At 48.1% G+C, this 21017-nt stretch overlaps 7 protein-coding genes across 7 annotated transcripts; 2 read left to right on the forward strand and 5 right to left on the reverse strand.

Annotated features, from left to right (window-relative positions):
- Positions 1-94: 94 nt before the first annotated feature.
- Positions 95-2414, reverse strand: PGRI_071720 (HNH endonuclease signature motif containing protein; the record flags this gene model as incomplete). Its single annotated transcript, XM_040794886.1, has 7 exons — positions 95-313; positions 369-811; positions 867-1174; positions 1516-1520; positions 1675-1919; positions 2001-2221; positions 2353-2414. 7 exons carry the CDS (start codon positions 2412-2414, stop codon positions 95-97), a joined length of 1503 nt encoding a protein of 500 aa, XP_040652563.1.
- A 1083-nt stretch (positions 2415-3497) lies between these two features.
- On the reverse strand, positions 3498-5380 carry PGRI_071730 (putative PB1 domain protein; the record flags this gene model as incomplete). The annotated part of the gene is made up of 5 exons (XM_040794887.1): positions 3498-3527; positions 3575-4723; positions 4773-5108; positions 5161-5310; positions 5366-5380. The coding sequence occupies 5 exons, from the start codon at positions 5378-5380 to the stop codon at positions 3498-3500; spliced, it is 1680 nt and encodes a 559-aa protein (XP_040652564.1).
- Positions 5381-8288: 2908 nt separating this feature from the next.
- On the reverse strand, positions 8289-9608 carry PGRI_071740 (nitronate monooxygenase; the record flags this gene model as incomplete). The annotated part of the gene is made up of 4 exons (XM_040794888.1): positions 8289-8579; positions 8639-9140; positions 9217-9478; positions 9596-9608. The coding sequence occupies 4 exons, from the start codon at positions 9606-9608 to the stop codon at positions 8289-8291; spliced, it is 1068 nt and encodes a 355-aa protein (XP_040652565.1).
- Positions 9609-11043: 1435 nt separating this feature from the next.
- PGRI_071750 (uncharacterized protein) lies at positions 11044-11577 on the reverse strand (the record flags this gene model as incomplete). Its single annotated transcript, XM_040794889.1, has 1 exon — positions 11044-11577. One exon carries the CDS (start codon positions 11575-11577, stop codon positions 11044-11046), a length of 534 nt encoding a protein of 177 aa, XP_040652566.1.
- A 1105-nt stretch (positions 11578-12682) lies between these two features.
- On the reverse strand, positions 12683-13709 carry PGRI_071760 (uncharacterized protein; the record flags this gene model as incomplete). The annotated part of the gene is made up of 2 exons (XM_040794890.1): positions 12683-13621; positions 13677-13709. 2 exons carry the CDS (start codon positions 13707-13709, stop codon positions 12683-12685), a joined length of 972 nt encoding a protein of 323 aa, XP_040652567.1.
- A 4755-nt stretch (positions 13710-18464) lies between these two features.
- On the forward strand, positions 18465-19985 carry PGRI_071770 (alpha-L-arabinofuranosidase B; the record flags this gene model as incomplete). Its single annotated transcript, XM_040794891.1, has 1 exon — positions 18465-19985. One exon carries the CDS (start codon positions 18465-18467, stop codon positions 19983-19985), a length of 1521 nt encoding a protein of 506 aa, XP_040652568.1.
- A 404-nt stretch (positions 19986-20389) lies between these two features.
- On the forward strand, positions 20390-20847 carry PGRI_071780 (uncharacterized protein; the record flags this gene model as incomplete). The annotated part of the gene is made up of 2 exons (XM_040794892.1): positions 20390-20515; positions 20584-20847. 2 exons carry the CDS (start codon positions 20390-20392, stop codon positions 20845-20847), a joined length of 390 nt encoding a protein of 129 aa, XP_040652569.1.
- Positions 20848-21017: the final 170 nt, after the last annotated feature.

Below are 21017 nucleotides of genomic sequence, written 5' to 3' on the forward strand. Positions count from 1 at the left end.
ATTTATACGGAGATTCGGCCCCACAGCGCGAGATTTAGTAGACCGGCGAGATCAGTCATACCATCCTCTCTAATAACAGCGCACTCAGAGTCTCTTAAATCTTCCCAGTCCCGGAGATGTTGTTCAATTGTCTCCCCCATGGTAGACGCATTGAAAATTTCACACATTCTCCAATGCGTATCGAGAAGTACAGGCTTGGAATCTCGTACTCGGTATTTGGTAAAAATCGGACGCGTCGATCGGAGGGAATAGCGGGGATATCGGCTGGGGGATATCGCTTGTAGGTTTTTACCTCGTACTCATTCTCGATCTCCTAATAAGAAGAGTAAGTATAAATGGGGTTTTATGGTAGGTCATTGCCTACTTACAGTAGGTTTCAAGGCAATTGCAAATTTCCCAAACTGAGTATGCACTGCATCTCGGAGAGTTATTCCATTGTGGAGAGTATTGATCTGCTCCACTGAGATGATATTGCGTACGGCAGGGAAACACTTGTATAACAGAGTCCAGGTCCTTGATGTATCTCTTGGTGCTCCGGACCCCCTTGACCAAGAGGCAAATGCGAAAGGTATGATATGAGCCCCCTCAGTCGGGCCGTAGAAAACGTTTTCTGGTTCACCTTCGTGCTCCCACCGATCTGTATCTAGTTGGCCCGTTATCACACAGCGATAGTTGTCCCACAGTTGGAGCTGTGTCGCGAACGAAGGCTTACGCCTTTCCGGTCGATCAATGGGAGAGGCAACTGCCTCAACGTGTTCCTGGCGCTTTGGATGGGGACCTACCACAGAGGATGCTTTTGATCGGGATCTCACTATTTAGCAATGTTAAGAATAGTCAACAGATACTTTTGAACGGGAGGTACTTACTCGGTGCAGCAAGACCGGTGAAAAGGTTCATAAAAACATCGTACAGCTCTCCGTCGGAGCTTGTTTCAATAATATCCCTCGCGAGTGAGGTTTTACCGGCCTCCGGCAGCCACGTAAGAAACGCATTTAAGCCGCCTTTTAACAAGGTTTCGTCCGCAAGAGACTGAATTTCGTAATTCTTGATCCTCGCCCGTGCTTCTTTCTCCAAGCTCGCCAGTGAGTCTGCACTGTCCATAGAGGGTGTTGATAGTCCACGGGGTGCTGTGGGCGGGGATGCTGCGGGCGGGGAGAATCTTGCTAATCGACGCCTAGCTCGTTGAGCACGCGGCGTGTTAGAAGGGGAAACCGATCTATCTCTCTTTGTCATCTTGGCGAGGGGCTTGTTTCATAGAATTGATAGATGCGAAGTGAAGGAAGATCTGCAGAATGTGTGGGGAAGGGTTCCGACCTCGGGAGGTTCCACCAGCGATCAATGATTATCGCCCAAATAGGAAACTCCCGAGTGCATCCCCTCTTTCCATTCCCTGCTTTCACCATTTCGTTCTAGGGGTTGGCTTCTTCTGTTCAACTAGAAACTGCAATCGGAAAGCTACAAGCTTCAGTTAAAATACAGATCCCAACAAATATAGGCCTACATAAGCAGGCATACCTATACTGATATAACGTTATTTCATAATTTATATATTTCTCACAGGATCTGCGGTCACTGCCTTATTCGGATCGACCCACAATTCAGTGACAAAAGGACAAACGGACGTGATCTTCCGAAACAAGTCCTTGATATATTGATCAACGCGCGCATTCTTACCTGCTGGTGCGTGCGACGACTAATGGAGCTGATCATCGTCATGCGGCCGGAGAAGCTTTCCAATTTCGACAGTCGCCATGTCACCAGCACGCCCATAATGACCTCGTAGTCTTCACCCTCGATCCCATATCCGCCCAGGGCTAAATTCTGCTTCTGCATCATGGATCCTGGTATGGGCGGTGCCTCCGGACCGTTTGCTTCCCTCTGTGCGATAAAAGCATCGATCGTCTCCCCACAGAGAATGGCTAATCGCTCAATCACCATGCTAAGCACCATCATATTCTTCCACTTCGCTCGTCAGGTGTCACAGTCGATCATGCCCTTACATAGGGAGAGCACTTCCTGGTAGATCGAAAGAATGGAGTTGAGACCCTGCTCGCTGGGTTCCCTTTCATGATGGGGCGACTGCAATTCATCCAGTAGGAAGACGGCCGAGGCAAGGCACGAGCAGGACGAGTGCTCCATAGCAATCTCGGCGGTATCCCGGGTCAACGACGGAGTCGGAAATAGACCCGGCTGTAGTGGAGTATTTTCCGATGCAGAGTAACTGTCGTGCATCAGTATTCTATTTCTGGATGGTCCCAGAACCGACAGGGGTATTTATATAACCTGCATTAAAAGAAATAGGCTGGGACGTGTGGGTTCCCTCCCACCGGGTAGTCTGAGTCCGGCACAAACGTGTTCTCCCCTTCTAGAGACCAATTGAGGAATCCGGACGGAGTCAAGGCTTCCTTGAACATCGGGTCCAGGACTGAGTCCGGGTCAACTAGGACCTGGTTTCCCAGCCCGATGCAATTCCCGTCTACTCCATGCGGTTCTATCGTTAACGGGGACGGCAGCACTGTAGCTGTAGCTGCAGCGGCCCTTGCGGGAGATCGGGCCGCCGCCGCGCCAACCACCGGACACGTCTCATTTCCATGATTTTTAGAAGAGCTGTGCGCTTGCTTCCTTTTGCCTTTTTGCGTGGGGACGTGGGTATAGTTGCAGGGGAGAGAAAGGGTTATGCACCGAGAACATCCCGATTTCCGGCCGCTGTAGCGGATCTATTTCATACGCAATTGCCCCAATTAGCCGTTTCGAATATGGGTTGTAAATGCATGAAGCCTTTCAGCGTTTGTGATCACACACCTTTTTTACCCTGCAATTATTGCAGGCCGAGTGTTGAGGTTTGTTGGCTACCACATTTCCCGCAACCCCTGATTCACGCTCGAGGAACTTCCCGGTCTTCTTGGGCTAGTAGCGCAGGGTTCCGAACATTGGATACCGAGATCGCCTAAAAAAGGGCTAAACTTCGAAATGTCTATCTTATCTCTATGACGGATATAAGCTACTCCAATTCACAACTGTTCAGCCGAACGCCAGATCCAACGGGTGAATCAGTGGAGATTTAGCGGCTCGTGCCGGCCTGCGGGGTGGTAATCTACCAATAGGAGTCGTAGCTATGGGCGGAGCGTCCGGACCGGTATGGCGTGGCGATGAAAGGAGGAACTGGACTAAACAAGTTGCCTTGAAAGAACATGGCACAGACTGGATATACAGACTAACGTCTAGGTTTGTCCTTAATATATATATTCTTTACCTCCCATTCGTGCTTGTTCTACCATGAGTACTCTCTGCATCAGCCATTCTGCATGTGACTGAGCTGACTATGTGCTGACATCTCTTAGCCTAAGCCTGAGCTCATAACGGCAAATAAAATAGGAAAGCCCAGGTAAAACCCGGTATAGTTACATTAGTATTTGTTATGCATTGGTCGTATCTCCATGCTACGCAAAACAGGGTATAGACAAAATCACGATGCTAATATCAAATCCAGCCATGCATCAAATCATCGTACGTTCTTCCACCCAAATCTGCACCAGTCAGAAAACGTTAAAAGAATAAAAGGATAAAAACTCACCTCGATCTTCCCCATCTCACTTCCTTCCCGTCGAGCCACCTCCTTCGCCGAACTAACCAGCAAATCCAAATCTTCTTGATCTACCATAGTAATCATATCCCCATCATCCTGCACCTTCATCTTCAGCGGACAATTAAATCCGAACTTTTCCCGAATGCGATTCTCGAATTCCCCAAACTCAATACTCGGCCCGATCATGATATACCTGGTATCATCGGGGGCGTGTACTTTCGTTCTGAACTTCTGAATCTCAGGTCTTCGCGGATTCGCATGACGGGAGTATCGCGTCGGAGAGCGAGTACGACGTTGTTGTGGTGAGTGACTTGGACCAGCCTGCGGAGCGGCGATGAGCTCGAAAGCGCCGTCGTTGAGGGTTGCATCGCATACGTCGCTGGCATATTCTTCCTCTTCATCGATGTATTGGGGTGGTTGGTGGCGGGATCCGCGACCCCAGCCTGTGTTTGCTAGGTTGCGCTGACTTGAGTATGGATCGTATGGGTCTGTGTGGCCGTACTCTTGTGCCGGTGGGTAGGTAGGATTTGCGTTTGTGTCGCTTTGGTTTCTGCGATGGCCGGCTTGTTCGCTGGTCATGCTTCTCCGACTGCTTTCCGGTTGATATCCACGCATGTTTTGTCGTGAGGATGGGCCACGCGGCTCTGATGCTGTTCGTGTTGTTCCTATCCGTGGCTTCTCGGGTGCTGCTAGTTCTTGTTGGGAGGGACGACGGTCTAGGCTGGCGCCTGCGCGATCTAGGTCGAGACGTGGTGGGCGGGCACCTCGTAGAGATGATGATCGGTGGTGGCTGGATGATTGGCCTCCTGAGCCAGATGATGTGCTGACTGATCGGTCATCTGGTGGTGGTGTTGGGGGGAATACGTTGCGGTTCAGCGGTGGTTCAGATTGTTGGCGAGTGCGGCTGCTGAGGTTTTGGCGGACTAGGTGGGATGCGGCGAAGGAAACCCCTTCGCGACCTTGGAGGGCTTCTTTGTCAATGGTCATTGGATTCCATTGGTGATCTGATGATTGGTTTCGGTCCGATGCGGCAACTAGTCGAGCCTTGCCTAGGTAGTCTTTTGTCTTGAGATTCTTGACTTTTGCTGCGTTGGGACGATAGAGTACTCCCACGGGAATTGAGAAGACAGTATAGCCCTATATCTACATTAGCTTGTATCGCGGCAGATTAGTAGAGTCCACATACATCTGCATTCTCGCGGATAGCATCGTCAATCACATCGTGATCCGGGGTAAACTTTTCTTTAGCTGCATACTCGAGGTCTTGGATGCCTGGGCCCATTTGTCGGAGGTAGATATAACAGAGACCCCGATTGAACAGGACTTCGCATGAAAAGAGGCGGAACATAAGACCAAGTTGTTCATAGTCAATGGAAGTATTCCCTCGTAGATACAGCAAAGTGTCATTAAAATTGGCCAAGGCTTCTTCAAAGTCGCCAAGCAAGAAATTAGATACACCTTGCTGGAAGTAGGCGATTGCCAGGTACCGGTCTAGGCCGACGGCACGTTGGTAGCATTCTACCTGCACCAAAATCAATTAGCTGTTGGGAAGAACATCTTGCAAGTTCACCTACTGCTTTATGATGTTCGCCTAGCGTTGCATAAATCACTCCACAGTTGAACAAGATCTTTGATGTGTCGGCAATCTGATCGAAACATCGCAAGGACACTTCGAATTCTTGATTGTCATAGGCATCAAGGGCCTGCACCCATGTTTCAATTTCCTTTTGGACCACAATGTCAGTATGATTAATGTTCCGAGAGATCAGATATACATACTTGTTTGAGCGACATTGTCCCAGAATTGAGCCAGCTATTATTTCTGACCTGTGCCTAGATGATATAAATTGGGGAAAGACTTTGTAAGTACTTTCCGTCCAACACTCTAGGGCACAGTAATAATTCCGTAGATGTCCGCCAGCTTGCTCACCAGCGCAAAGCTGGGAAAGCACAGGTAATATAATCCAAGGACACAGTCGGTGTGACGGAAAAACCTTAGGGTTAAGGGGCCAAGAACTGATGGGGGCGGAAGCGGGGAGACGAAGTCGAGAGTCGTCGATATTCCAAGATGTGAAGTGAAAATGTATTTATAGAAATGGGATGATATAAGATGTGATTGAAGTAATTGGTTTAACCTCTTCTTTCTTTGAATAAGTGGAGATTGAGGGGGTGACCCAGCAACTTGGACCGCAGAAAGGCCAGGGTTAGCGGGGATAGGGGGAAAGGAGGAAAAGGGAACAAAAAAAGAAAAGAAAAATAAAATATGAATGTAAGAAAAAAAACAAAATAAAATTGAAAAAGCAAACAATCTTAGGACCTGCAGAGGGGTAGGGGGGGAAAAAGACTAGAAAGGCTACTTTGACCGAGTGATGGGATAATCCACTTTATAATTATGCACCTCTCAGTCAATAGGATCTCACAGAAGGGTTTTCATACTACCAAAGCCCGTGAGTGGGCAGATTTTCTAACGAAAGTATATCTGTGACACTTAAACATCTCAATCGGCCAATATTTCATGGGCTTTGACTTAATATTTTGACTTTCGACTCTATTGAAGGTGACCCATCACACAAGTCTGGTGGGGGATTTTCTCTTAAAATTTGAATCTGGTCTATCGCGTGGAATGATTCATTGGTCCGACCCCCCTGTCACGTCAATTCATTCCCCGCCACGGCGCTTGCAGTGCTTTATTTAGAGTTGAATAGGGCCCGAGAGTATTTCCAACTCGCTACGAGTTCCTAAAAAGGAAGTATAACTCGAGATAGTGAGTTGATACTTTGTAGACTTGGAGGAATCGTCCTGAGGTCCTTGGAGCCGATTATATACACTTCACGACCTTTCCGTTTCCGATTTAGTGCTCACTCTCCATATTCCACCTTGGGTGCTCCAAAGTTCAAATTGAGGTATAAAACGGACTTGGCCCTCGTATCTGATTGAAGTGGACTTGGTATTTTGTAAGTGACGTGTGCCAGGCCTATATCTCGCCCAGTCCTACGGAGTAGACGGCGCTATATTCGGGTAAGAACGGACCCAACAGGCGGCCGAGTCAGGCCACATGGACCGAACGGTGAGAAATTGGAAATCTTACATCAATTGATATCCACATCTTAACTTGAACACAATGTACCTAGGTACCATTGTCTATACAACATCCATGGATACACTGGAGGTTAGGTGTCCACTTTCCATGGTTCTCTGTGGGACCAACCCCACTAGACATTGAGGTACCATTCTTAGGTACCTTGAACACAAAGAAACAAAAAAAAAAATGATCTATAAAGCTTGCCAATCTATATATTGCTGGCCACTATACGCCTATTAGACACACCGAGGGGTTTAATTGCTGGGCAATATATTAATATCCGGGCATGTTTCGAGTCTATCCCGAAGATAGTAACACCCTTTGCATCTCGACAGCTCAATCATATGGCCAAAGAGACCAAAAGCCCCCGGAATGCTAAACGGTGGTATAATCATGCATCATTGGCCAGAATCTCTCCGTAGTTCGCCAACGCCGTACGGGGCCTTGCAGACCGCACCGCTGCAATAGGTGCAGGAAGTATCCTATCATGTGAGACCATAGAGCCAATGACCACGGAAAATATAAAGTACAACAGTCAGATGTGTACCACAATCAAATGGATATTTTAGGTGGAACTCGGCAAATTTATAGACTAAAGGAAGACCCCGATAAAGTCAGGCCTGATTTCCTACCTAATTTCCAAATCTATTAGGAGCTCGCTATGCGATAATAAGTAAATGATTCTATTTTAATCCATTTATCTCTACGTACACGGTAGGTTGAACATAGAAGAAAAGCAAAAAGATAATACAGGCCGGCCGGATCTTTCGTAGGAACACTCAGATTGAATCTTAAGCACGAATCATGCAGAAAAAAAATATTATTAGTGTTATAAAATGGGCTGTAATTACTAGATGGTCTTTTGTTTGGATAACCGTAGGGGCCATCAAATATCGAAGTACGATGTGCTCATCTCGGTCTGATAACGTCTCACCGGGTTGTGGATGCAGGCCGATATCCAATTGCATGTTACGCATATCTCGCATGGCCATTGGGATCATGTCTCCATGGCAGTCCGTGCGAGAAAGAAGAAAAGCGTTGCAGGTTTCTGCGGGGATATCACACCCAGGGTGCATCCATATGTTTCAGCCATTTCTAACGGCTTTCATATCTACCTCTTTCATGACAATAGGGAAGTCCAAATTAGATTTGATAAATATTTCAAACGGCACGAGCTATATCAAGTTTCTAGATAGTGCACAATTATACTCGTCTTTCCTAATCTGATCAAACAAAGAAAGTGAACAAAGTACCAATCTACGCAGAAAAACATGTACACACGGTAAGCCTGCAAGGATTATCAATCTATTTATATCAAAAATTGACTAGCTAATGCCGGTAACAGAGGTACGGATGTGATTTCCACGTGGAATACGAAGTGGTTGGTGATTGAGTCCCCACCCAGGCGCTTAGGAGCTTTTTTTAGATGGAAGGTTTTGGGAAATAGCAGGGGTAATTCCTAGCGGTCTAAAGAGGGGAACGTACACCGAGAGCTAACCAGATCAAACAATAAGCAAAATCCAAGTTCCAAAATTCGGCTGGGAATATCAGCAGTCGAGTTTGATTATTTTAACGCTGAAGATGACTATAGAAATCGATATATAGTAGGGAATAGTTTATTTACAGCTTAGAAACCATCTTGTTACCACCCTTGAGCAGAGCAGCGGCATCTCCGACGAGCTCATCAACGATAGCCTTGGCGGGCTTCTTCTCGTTGACGACAGCGGCAACCTTGCCCATCAGGTAAGGACGGGCGTTCTCCAGAGCATCGTCATCGGCATCATCGGGCAGGTTCTCCATGTCGTGCTCGACAGGGATGATACCCTTGGAGGTGAGCTCCTTGATCTCCTCGTGACGGTTCTCCTCCCAGTTGAGGATGTAAGGGTTCTTGCGGACACGGAGGGGACGGCCCTATATCGCCTGTTAGCAACCTGGACCTGTTAATAGTAACACAGCTAGGGAATACATACAGTGAAGATAATAGTACGGATGTTGTCCTCGAAGCCGGAAGTACGGACAGCTTCTTGGTGAGCGACGGGGGCACCGGCCTCATCGGACAGGATGAAGCGGGTACCGATCCAGACAGCAGAGGCGCCGAGCATCAGAGCAGCAGCGACCGATCGACCGTTGTACAAACCACCGGCTGCGATGACCTGCACGGGCTGGCCAGTCAAAGGGCTCTTCTTGCCCTCGACCAACTTGGCAACGGTGGGGATGAGGATAGTGGTGGGGACGTCACCGGTGTGACCGCCACCCTCACCACCCTGGGCGCAGATAATATCAACACCAACATCAAGGGCCTTCTGGACGTGCTTGGGGTGACCGATCATGTTCATGCAGAGGATGCCGGCACTGTGGAGCTTATCGACAACAGCCTTGGGGGGCACACCGACGGCGGAGACGAAAAGGCTAGCCTTCTCTTGGATGATAATATCGACGAGCTCACCGAGCTTGCCCTTGGTGTAATCGTAGCTATTTGCCGAAACAAAACACGGTTAGCAAGGTGTCCACAGTTGAGGAAGTATCGCAGCGATTCGAAGGTTCTTACTTGGTCTTGCGGGCACTGCCGCCAACCTGGGGAAGGAGAAGGTCGACACCGAAGGGAGCGTTCTTGTCGTTCAGGTAGCTCTTGAGCTCGGCGACTTGCTCGCGGAGCATCTCGGGGGTGTAACCGACACCGCCAATCACTCCGAGACCACCGGCGTTGGTGACAGCGGCAGCCAGCTTGGGCCCCGCAGCCACGTTCATGCCTGCCAGCAGGATGGGGTGGTTGATCTTAAGCAGATCGGTGATCGGGGTACGGATTTGCTCTGTTCAGTAGTGATTAACATCGATGTTGAGGTTATGCACGTGGAGCCTTCGGCTGCGAAGGAGTGGGTCACATGAAAATGATGGAGATGGACGAAGTAAAGGGATATGTCACTTACGAGGAGAAGCCATTATGAAGATGTATGGAGTGAAGGTAATAGGAAAAGAAAACCTGGGGAAGAGGAGGTGCGGATGGGGTGTTGCCACCTATAAAGCAAAGCAACCTCGGTGGTTCACAGACTTGCGATGAGCCTCGGTCCACGATTTGGCCGAGAGATTAGTCACGAGGTTGCCGTCGGGCCTGTGGGGAACTGCCGTAGCGGGGGTTGCGCTTGGACACCTAAGGCAGGAATTGCACGTGAGGTTTACCCAAGATGCCGATTTTGCTCACGACTTCTACATATACGCCATGGTTGGGGATATCCTGTCATTCGAATCAGCGCTAATTCCAGATAATATGTCGGCACTGATGCCACTGCAGCCCTATATGTGCAGCAAATCGGCAAAGGGATCAAATCGGATCGATACCATGCGAAACAGCAAGGGGGTTCTGGTATTTGGTTTCTGCTCTGTCTTTATGATTGGGCTGGATCTCCCTGTAGTTTTTTTGCGCAAAGAATCGCCATGGATTTACTGGTCCTTATGATTAACAGTTGACTTTTGGTAGCCACATTTCGCACAGCTGAGTCTCAGGAGTGGGCTGATGCTATCAACAAAGTGAGATATATAGGCAAAGGAAGAAATAAGGAGAGACTTGGAGAAAACTACATACTTCATCTAGCATATAGTTTCCGTTTGTGAATCATAGCGGCAATCTCATCTACATATATCTGTCAAAAGCAGAGTAGACCACGATGTTCCTTCACTGGGAATTTGTATATTCCTGTAAAGGTTCTGAGTATGTGCGAATCACGCATAAGTGCCAAATTAGTATATCTATTCTATGGATTAGTGAGGATAGAAGGGCCCCTTGTGGCTTGATGTAAGAAAGAAATGATGAAGGTGGATGTGGCCATATTAGCTTGTGTCCATCGGCGACTAATAAAGAAATAATGGCTTAATCCATCGTCTGTCGGAGAGATCGAGAGAGAAGAGACCAATCCCGGAGAGGAAAGGATAGGACCAAGCTTATCCTTATAGTATCTATATGTTAAGGCAGAGCCTCAATAACAACAACTCAAGTTAAACGCTTCACAGGCTCATGATGTCATCAAGTTCTAACTCACCCCCCAGTATGTAGGCTGATGACAATAGCAGGGAGCTCCGTTGATATGCGCAGGACAAATCATACAAACATCATGCTTGCGCTTATGCCTAGATAAGTCTGGATATGCTTTTCTTTCAACACATTCTAGAATGTATTTTGCTAGTGATACTAGGTAAGCTAGCTCACTGCTATATAATAAATATCGACTTCTGCAGAAGTTTATATACATATCCAAGTGTGTATCCACAATGTTCAACACAACAAGGATGCAGTAAAGTCCTGCAAATCATAAACAAAAAATACAATGTTCCATCGGTCCAGCCGATTCCAACAAGAAAAGAAAATTGATACCAGAGAAGCTTATCCGAGAGTAAGAGTGAAACCGGAGCTCAAGGAGCAAGAGTAGGTGTTCACGTCATCGGGGTTCTGGTAAGCATCCTTGCAGTTCACGTCACCAGGGGCACAAGAAACGGTACGGCAGCTTGTGTCACTGGGCTGCACAGTGAAGCCCGACTTGACAAACTCAGAAGTCTCGTCGAGATCAATGGAGGACATATCCCAGAAGAGAGTTTCACCATCCTGGGTATATTCGAACTGAATGACACTGTCCCGGTCCTCACTGGTAGAGATCTTGATGGAGACACCACCACCGTTGTTGTTGGTGATCCACTCCTCGCTGTAGTCACCTCCGGCGCTGAGGGTCTTCATCTCGCCGGGGTTATCGGTGATGGTCCACAGGTACAGGTCGGAACCCATGTTGTTGACAATCTGAAGACCACCACCGCCGTTAGAATCGCGGGTCTCAACGGCACCGGATTCGCCGGAGCGAACGGAGTGAGGGAGGGCCGCAGCGGTGGCAGCGAGAAGGCTGGTAAGGAAGACGTTGAAAGTCATGATGGAAGATTGTAAAATTGAGGGAATGAAAATGGTAGGTATAATAGATCTTCTGGTTAACAGAGATACTATAGAGACAGTAATTGAGGATCAACCTCTAAAGAATGAATTGACTTCAAGAAAAAGAGTGACTTGAAGTTCAAAGAATGTGTTTGAAGAAAGAAAGAAAAAAAGAACGCCATATCTGCGGATGTCTATCTTTTTATTGTACTCGGTGGAGTTCGGATGGGGATGGAACTTTTCACCAAAAAGTGTTAAGAACGGATAGACTACATTTATAGATGTGGGTATATATGTGGGGGCCTCAGTCAATAAGGTTAACGTCCGACGATCTCAGCCAATCAAAACGTGCGGCTGAAGTTTCCACATCTGGTCTCGAACACTCGTCAGAACTCGTCATCAGCTTGCTTGCGTTTCTAGAAATTCGACCAGGAAACTTCAGTTCGATCCAATCTTTCGACCGGTTTGGTTCTCGAATAAAACACTCTCCTATCCCACCTGCAATACATACAAAAGATGGATGACATCAGTTCTTTGTGGCTTCCCGGAGTCTTCCAAGATTGTCCACGTCAGATTTCGATGGAGCCTTTCACTTGGCATGGAATAGAGAAATCTACAACAAAAGCAACCATCTAACCCGGAATGCTTATCTCCTAGGATCACAAATAATTTCTCGCCAAGAATTTTACCGTTCATATTCTTTTTCCAGCATCCGGATTCTATCCATTTCGAGGCTCCGAGGCTGCTCCTATAATCAGCCAACTTAGCCACACCTTTTTGCCACGATATTCTGTGGGGTCGTCATCTTGACAGAGAGGGCCAAAATAATTACCCAGTGGTTGCTTCACAGCCCCTTGAGTTTTGTTCAATAATACCAGGAGAGCGAGTACCTGCGGAGCATTTTGCCTCCTTCGGTCAAGCTCGGGTTGGGTCGGATAATACCTCTTGAGTATTCCTCGCCTTTCCTGGCTACATCATCAACATCAGGAAGGCTGCGCTAAATGAATGGCGGAATCAAATTCTCTCGAGAGCACTCGATCAGAGAGGAAATACACGAAAGGTAAAAGACACTGTGTAGCAACATTGACTGTAATAGCTTGCTATATTATTGCTCAGCCTCGCCTTGAATCCCTTCAACATTCGACTTGAGATCCTCCAGTGCAAACATCTGGCTTGGCTTAAAAGCCGTGGCAAAAATCTTTTCAAATTCATCATCGGAAAGAACGCGCACCCCGACAAGGTCATTATCCAAAATCTTGAACTCGGCTTCGTACTTGCCACCCAAAAGTGCGGCTTTCAGCAGCGCAAGTGTTTTGAAGAGGTCCAGGTCACCCTGCTTGGTATTTTCAAGAATTGCCTCAAGCTCAGCTGCTGCATCCACTGGACTCTCGATCCATTTGACATCAGGCCCCGAGTACTTCTTCGCCAGGTTCAGAACTTTATTTTGAGTTAGGACAATGTCGTGAACGCTAACCATGCGGTCTTTTGTTGCTGCAGCATTCTTCAGAGCACCAGCGATGGCTTTTCCGACACTTGACACACTGGTTGAGCTGAAAGTATGCACACCATGGTCATACAGTGGGACAGTAGTCTGGGTTTGCAGGTCGATCAGAAACGGCATCGACATGACAAATTCCAAGAAAGGCCCAACAGCAAAGAGTGTGTACTCAATTTGCCCACTAAGCGCTTTCTCTTTGAGATAGTTCTGGATGTCTATCCATAAAGCGTTCAGCGGGAGGGACTCTGCTCCAGGTCTGGTCGTAAGCGCCCCAAAATCGGAAGGGATGAAGCGTCGGACGCCAGCCTGAATGCTGGCATCGATGACCGTCTTCTGCGCGCTAATACCGGGAGTTCCAACGGTAGATACCACAGCATCCTGACCCTGGAGTGCAGCTATAAGACTGTCGATAGATGCATAATCTACTTGCACAGTCCTGACGCTAGAAGGGGGTCCGTCTGCTGAGCTAGCTGTGCGACTTAGCACCGTGACTTGAAAGCCAGTATTCACAAGCTGCTCCAAGACTGCGGATCCCAGCAATCCTTTCTGTTGGTAACACATTAGCATAACAAACGTAGAACGTTATTGCCATTAAACTAACCCCCAAGAGTGCGACGTTCCGGATAGGCTCCATGTTAGATGGAAATGATGTTTGAAAGCCAAGTGTGTATGGAGAAAGTGGAAGAAAGTAAGAAATTGTAGTGAATCAAAAGAGGAATAATTGTATGTTTCTAATGATATAAGAATAACGAAGAGAGTCTCTCCTTTTATAGTTGGAAATGTGGTGGAATATGTGGTCCTCTATTATGTATGGTCATTGGCAGTATCTACATTAGGCAACTCATTCATGAAATAGCAAATATTCTGAGCCCACCGTCAGCTCTATTCCCATTTAGACAAGTCAGTCGTGGTATAGCGTGCAATCCACTTATATGGCTGCGCCATAGATCATCGGTTAATCAACATTAATATATGCGCTATTCCCACTTGGGTAAGTCAGTCGTGAATTAGCGCCACGATATCAACCAATGAGGGGCCGTTTGTGGAGTCTTCCTGTCTCATCTGGGTTGGTATATCTGACTCGGAAGATCCAATTATGCGATGTTCCACGGGCATCGAATAGTTGCAGATTTCGTTGAGGCTCCTAGTCAGTTGCTAGAATATTGGTGTTGGGTCCCTGAATGTCGCCAGATGCTTAGTTGTCACTATTCCTACGTCTCCGACAAACAATGGCCTTCTACTATTGTGCAGCCTCCCAAGAAGATCCCGGGAAATCTGATCCACAGCCTCATTGCAGCTAAGAAGGTTAATCAAGGGATTCTCATTCTCAGGTAGCTTGCATTCAGCAAATTCGACATGCAAATCCACTGCCCCAGTTCCCGCCATCTTATCCAGTCAGTCCGTACTGGCGAAATTCATAACTCGCTCCTGCAGAAACCGACACATCTACAGGGCCCTGGGAATAGGACAGACTTGGGGAATGGACATGTTACTACTTTGCACTATATGTGGGGCCAAGAGGCAAATTATTATTCCTATCTCTAGTATCTTTGACCGCTGCTTACACAGAGAAGGATGCTGATTGTTAACTCGTCTTCTAGCACCCGTATATTGGCAGCTGACCTTTGATTTTCCAATTTTCATTCAGATCCAATGAGCCGTGATGCTGGTCTCCGGTACAGAAAAATGATACTAGCACCCGGAGGAAGTCAAAATGAGATGACGGCCCTCGAGACATTCTTGGGGAGGTCACCCACACTTGATGCATATTTTCGAGATCTCGGTGCTCGTGGATGAAGCCTCGTGTTGAGGAACATAGAGCCGAGTACTGCGCTGAGCATGATTCGGGCAGATGGTGGCGGTGGGCACTGCGGTCCCAGCGATAGAATAGTGTAAATATACCAAAGGGACGGCTTTCTAAGCAATTAGAGGCTTGAAGGTAAGTTCAAGTGCTTCAACTTCATTTTTATTTCGGTTGCTTCAGCAGAATTATTGTCAGGGAGCGTGCGTGCGTATAAGCAGACCTCCGCAAAGCCCACAAATGGGCCCGAAGTCCTCGCCCAAAGCCCAACCAACAGTGGGCTGTGGGCCCAGCAACCGCGGGCCCACGGGGGCCAAAGCCCATTTTGTGTATAACTATAAGTCTTGGCATACATAAAATAGCTGATTAATGCAACTGGCAAATAAAACTTACCTAACGGTTCTGACCCCCGCCCCCAAGTTCTTTCTATTGTCTCGGTGGCCCCAAAGACCCTGGGTCTTTCTGTAAGCTGCCAAGAGACCGGAGATCACCTCTTCGTGCCTCGGCGGTTACTGCCACGCTCTTTGACTGGATTAATTCCGAAATTCACTCTGCCACCATGGCATCTACCAGAGCTAGCCCAGCCTGTGGGAACTGCAGGTCTAGGAGAATCAAGGTTAGCTTTTAATTTTCCACAGAATTCTGATTGACAATAATAACCTCTCGAAAGTGCAATCTCCTCAGACCAAGATGCAGCCAGTGCGCTCGAGCTGGTTTAGACTGCACTGGTTATAGGTCTCCGTCAGATATACTTTTCCGAGACCAGACCAAGTCGACCATTCGAAAGTGTAATGCTACAAGGGTGATCACGGCCAACAAGCATGTCACTTGTTGGAGCCTAATCGCAATGAAACCCACTTTCAATGTCGAAGAACTTGCACAAAAAGTATTTTCTGACAATTTTGGGACATTGGGAGATGAGTGTAAGCACTGGATGGACTCCGGTGCGGAGCGCCCTTCTTCCGCCACCATCAGCCTCACCTCTGTTGGTCTCGCTGCACTCGCCATTGTCCACAAAGATCCGAATATGATGGATATTGCGCGAAGAAAATATACCTTTGCTATAAAGGTCCTTAATAAAGCAATCATTGCCAAACAGAGCTCTGGAATCGAACAATTTATTGCTGGAAGTTTTATTTTGTCTATCTTCGAGGTTCTGTGCTCTCATATTCTGCTAATTTAGATCTCACCACCGGACTGACATATGGTTGATGCTGCAGATAATAACATGCGACAACCAATCTTCTTCACATGCTTGGCAAAAGCATGTCCACGGTGCTGCTGCATTCTTAGGCTATTTGTGTTCTACCAAGAGTCTTCCAGTGTCACCAGTGAAAGAACTCATAGAAATTTGCTACACCACAGTACGTTGGTATGCCATTGAAGGGCAAGAAACTTACTAATTACTCATACTTCAAGGTACTTGCGTGTCTTATAAGTGGCAAAACAGTTCCGCACTTCTTACTGGAATTACCAGCTCGCTTTGGAGCATCATCAAATACGCCGAAAAATGACGAGGATCCCTTGTTATCAGCAATGAGACTCTTTTCTATAATGGGAACCTTAGTGAATATCTGGGGCATGGCAACCCAGAGCTTCTTTCCACCCAGCGAGCTAATTTCACTCGCCATAACACATGATCAAGCCCTCCAAAGCTGGGCAAACTCACTTCCTGTGTCGTGGACTTATCACGAACCCCCCGAAGCACGACAATCCAGTTATAAAGACGTTTGGTATGCTCGAATGTGGAACTACTATCGTCTAGCCCGAATTTTAGCTAACCGGATAATCATCGACAATTTGGACCTGCTGTCGCCCGCAATTTTGCCAGGTGATAATTTCAAACTACAATGTGACCAGTCAGATGAAACCATTTCCTCCCTGTTACAGGGGATCTACATCAGCCTGCCTTTCATGTTCAACTCGGAACAATTGCCTGCTACCTCTATACCACTCTCGGGAGCCCTTTTCTTCTTAACTACTCTATTGCAATCTCTATTGGAAATCACAGATAGAGCTGCTCTCATTCAGGGCTGGTCATCTCCAGCATGTGAGGTCTTGGGAGAAAGGTTTACTTTTACGAAAGGGATTGTAATGAAGAATCTTCACTAAGGAGATGTTGTTATGAACGGCTTGTACATATCATGCCCGGCTCTGAACTAGGCTTTAAACAAGCGGGAAAAAGCGCTGCGGCCTCGGCCTTAAAGCACAATCGCAAATACCACAAGTGGGACCATAGGCTATGTACGGAGTACAGTCGGCATCCCGATCTAGACCGGAGTAGTTATTGAGAGCTGCCCGGGTGGGGCGCAGAAGATGAGACCATGCATTGCAGCCTGCGGATTCTATTCATTTGATGGTTAATGGCAGGACCCGTGCAGCACGCCCCTTTGTCCATTTCATAATTTATGAAACGTAAGACACATTGCATCACCAAGCGGGCCAAAACACACACACCAGTCTGAGAACCAGCTATGAGGATGAATTCGCCGTTTTTCCCCCATGGCGATCGAAGGAAGATAATGGCTCAAGAAATTCCAGATGGAGTGACCTTGGAAAATGTGTCTGGTCGTTTTGCAACGTTTGCATATAGTGTTTTAGCCCTGGAGGTTAATATGCTTACGTTAGGCTATATGACCCGGGCGGGGCACCACATTACGTCTACCAAGTCTTATAATTGCCTGATATAAGCTGAGAACTGGCTTGAAAGATCAGGTACAGAGGATGATATTTGTTCCCATGGTCTGTCTCCAAGCTGGCTCGAGTTGGTTTTCTGCCATCTAACCAATGGGATTCCTTTTGTCCCTCTCCAGGACTAAACGAGCAAGCCACATTGCAGTGATTGAGTCGCCTCGCAAGCCGAGCATTGTCATTCATACCAGCTACCTCTGGTTTCAGGCCAAGATTCCAAGAGCCATCGTACGATTCTAAGCTCTTTTGGTCCACGGCCAAGTACTCCGTATTCTCGGCCTAAATGCTTAATTGGTACATGTACCTCTCGTTGCCCCGCATCTTCAGGGCACCAAAGCCCGCAACTGAACTTCAGGCTAGGACGCCACAGTCCCACGCTGGTTAGGCTTGTCTGAATCCAGTCCAATCATGAGCAATTTGTTCAATTGGCTTTCTACTAATGCCGCCTTGAAGAAGATAAAAGGGGAAAATCCCGGTGGCACAAGCTTTAATGATAGTGCATGCAGAAACAACCTATCCTTGTAACATGAAGTCAGACATTAGGGGTTTTTGCTACCTAGGTAGCATCAAAAACGGAACAAATGCTTCCGTCTCACTATCCACTTCTTGCTAGCTCTGTGAGTAGAGTCACTTGAACCCGCTGCATTCACCGGGCCTGTGGGGAAATTCATTCACCTACATTATGACTAGAATTATTGGAGGAGAATTACCGCCACTTAAGAAACCCCTGCTACTTCTTACCTTGAGCAGAATTTTCTAACGAACGAGTTGAATGATATAAATATGAAGGACATCGCACGGCATAAGACCATTCATTTTCTTTTAGTGCCCATCAATTCATCTTGGTTCAAACGGCGACAAGGCTTGTCTAACTTACTGTTCCAAAGGTGACCAAACATGTTCTCACGACGAAGCTTTGAACGCTTCTGTGTACTTATTCTAGGCCTTGCTGCCACTGGCACTCTTGTTGAAGCTGGGCCCTGTGATATCTATGCCTCCGGAAACACTCCCTGCATCGCTGCACACAGCACTACTCGCGCCCTGTACAACGCCTACACCGGCGCACTCTACCAGGTTAAACGTGGCTCTGATAGTACCACAACAGATATCTCGCCGCTTTCCGCTGGTGGGGTTGCAAATGCCGCTGCTCAGGACAAATTCTGTTCAGGCACAACCTGCTTGATCACGATCATTTATGACCAGTCTGGCCGCGGTAATCATCTCAAACAGGCGCCGCCCGGTGGCTTCAAAGGCCCCGAAGCGAATGGCTACGATAATCTGGCCAGCGCGATTGGTGCACCGGTCACGCTGAATGGCAAGAAGGCGTACGGCGTGTTCATGTCCCCTGGCACCGGCTATAGCAACAACGCCCCTAGCGGCACGGCTGTAGGAGATGCAGCAGAGGGCATGTACGCAGTACTTGACGGAACACACTACAATGGTGCCTGTTGCTTTGACTACGGCAACGCCGAGATCAGCAGCACTGATACGGGCAACGGTCACATGGAGGCCATCTACTATGGCGACAACACTGTCTGGGGCTCCGGTGCCGGGAAGGGTCCTTGGATCATGGCTGATCTTGAGAATGGTCTGTTCTCTGGCTCGAGCCCTAAGAACAACGCTGGAGACCCATCGATCTCCCACCGGTTTGTAAACGCGGTTATCAAGGGCGGGCCAAACAAGTGGGCCATTCGTGGCGGTAATGCTGCGTCTGGTTCCCTATCAACATACTACAATGGCGCCCGCCCAAGTGTGTCCGGATACAACCCCATGAGCAAAGAGGGCGCTATTATTCTTGGCATCGGCGGCGACAACAGCAACGGCGCCCAGGGCACCTTCTACGAGGGCGTCATGACCTCAGGCTACCCATCCGATGCCACCGAGAACTCTGTACAGGCTGACATCGTAGCGGCCAAGTACGCTACCGCACCACTGACTAGTGGGGCCCCGCTGACCGTCGGTTCCTCGATCTCGCTACGGGCTACTACGTCTGGCTACACAACACGCTATATCGCACACACCGGCACTACCATCAATACCCAGGTCGTCTCGTCATCCAGCACCACCGCCCTCAAGAAGCAGGCTAGTTGGACAGTTCGCGCTGGTCTTGCCAACAGCGATTGTTTCTCGTTCGAGTCCGTCGATACTCCGGGGAGCTTCATCCGGCATGCTGAGTTCGCACTCGTGCTTGCGGTCAACGATGGCACGAAACTAGTCCACGAAGACGCCACATTCTGCCCGCAGACCGGCCTCAATGGCGATACCACCTCAGTTCGATCCTGGAGCTATCCCACTCGCTATTTCCGCCATTACGATAACGTGCTTTACATTGCGAGCAACGGCGGTGTTCACACGTTCGATTCCGCCGCTTCTTTCAACAGTGACGTGAGCTGGGTGATTAGTGCCGGCTTTGCTTGAGATGCTTCATAGGCAAGGGGCACAGATGTGCTGGAAGGGAGAATTATATCCAGATGATTAGCATCACAGCATTCTATGTATGTAGCTGGTTGACTTGTAGCACTCACTATATACACAACTATCTCAATTTGACTAGCATTATCTATGTTTGAATTAGGAAGGAGCTACCCATAGTTGACTCGTACCTGCCAGCGTTCACATCAAAGGCAGCGACTCAGCGACGGCGCAGGGGTCAGTTCCTTCCTATAAATACCCCAGTTTCATTTCGTTCCTCTTTCGTTCCTTCTCCTCTCCTCTTATCACGTTCTTCTCATCGACTCCAACTCCGAACAAACCAAATCATCTCATCAACTCTGAACCATCTCATCAACTTATCTCTATTATCTCTAAATCATTTCATCAATATGGCCCCAACCAAGCCTGATGTCAAGTCTCGTCTCCCTGCCCGCAAGCGAGCGCCTCCCGCTAGCCACTTCAAAGACGAAGACATCCTGCTCCTCTGGACAGCCTTCAAGATGACCAATATGGAGGTCATATCAGCCTGCCCTCAGTTCTATTAATATAATATACCAGTTGGCTGAACTCATATTACTTCTAGGTCACCAACCCAGCTCTAGCTCAGGAGCTCGGCGTCAACATTCCTGCCGCTCGTATGCGCTGGACTCGTCTGAAGGCCAAACTGGTGGCCTTCGAGGAGAAGGAAAAGGAGGCTAAGGCCGAAGCTTCCCCTGCTGCTTCCCCTGCTGCTTTTCCTGCTGTCGCTTCTCCTGCTTTCCCCACCGACGCCACCATGGAAGATGTTGGTGCGGCCGAAGACAACGAGGCCACCAACGACGCTGTCAAGGATGAGAGCGCGGAGTGAGCGCCTTGCCGGCTGGTTTTCTGTCCCTCTCCTTGTTGGACCTTTTCTGAAGAGATGTGAAGTTCGGGAGTACCATACTCTTCAGTTACGGGACAGATCTTATGAACAGTGAATGTCAAATGAATACATACTGAAAGCGAAATGTAGCTGAAAGTAAAATGACTGAAATA

The sequence above is a fragment of the Penicillium griseofulvum genome, assembly GCF_001561935.1.
Source record: "Penicillium griseofulvum strain PG3 chromosome Unknown contig_6, whole genome shotgun sequence".
Classification (NCBI taxonomy): Eukaryota; Fungi; Ascomycota; class Eurotiomycetes; order Eurotiales; family Aspergillaceae; genus Penicillium; species Penicillium griseofulvum.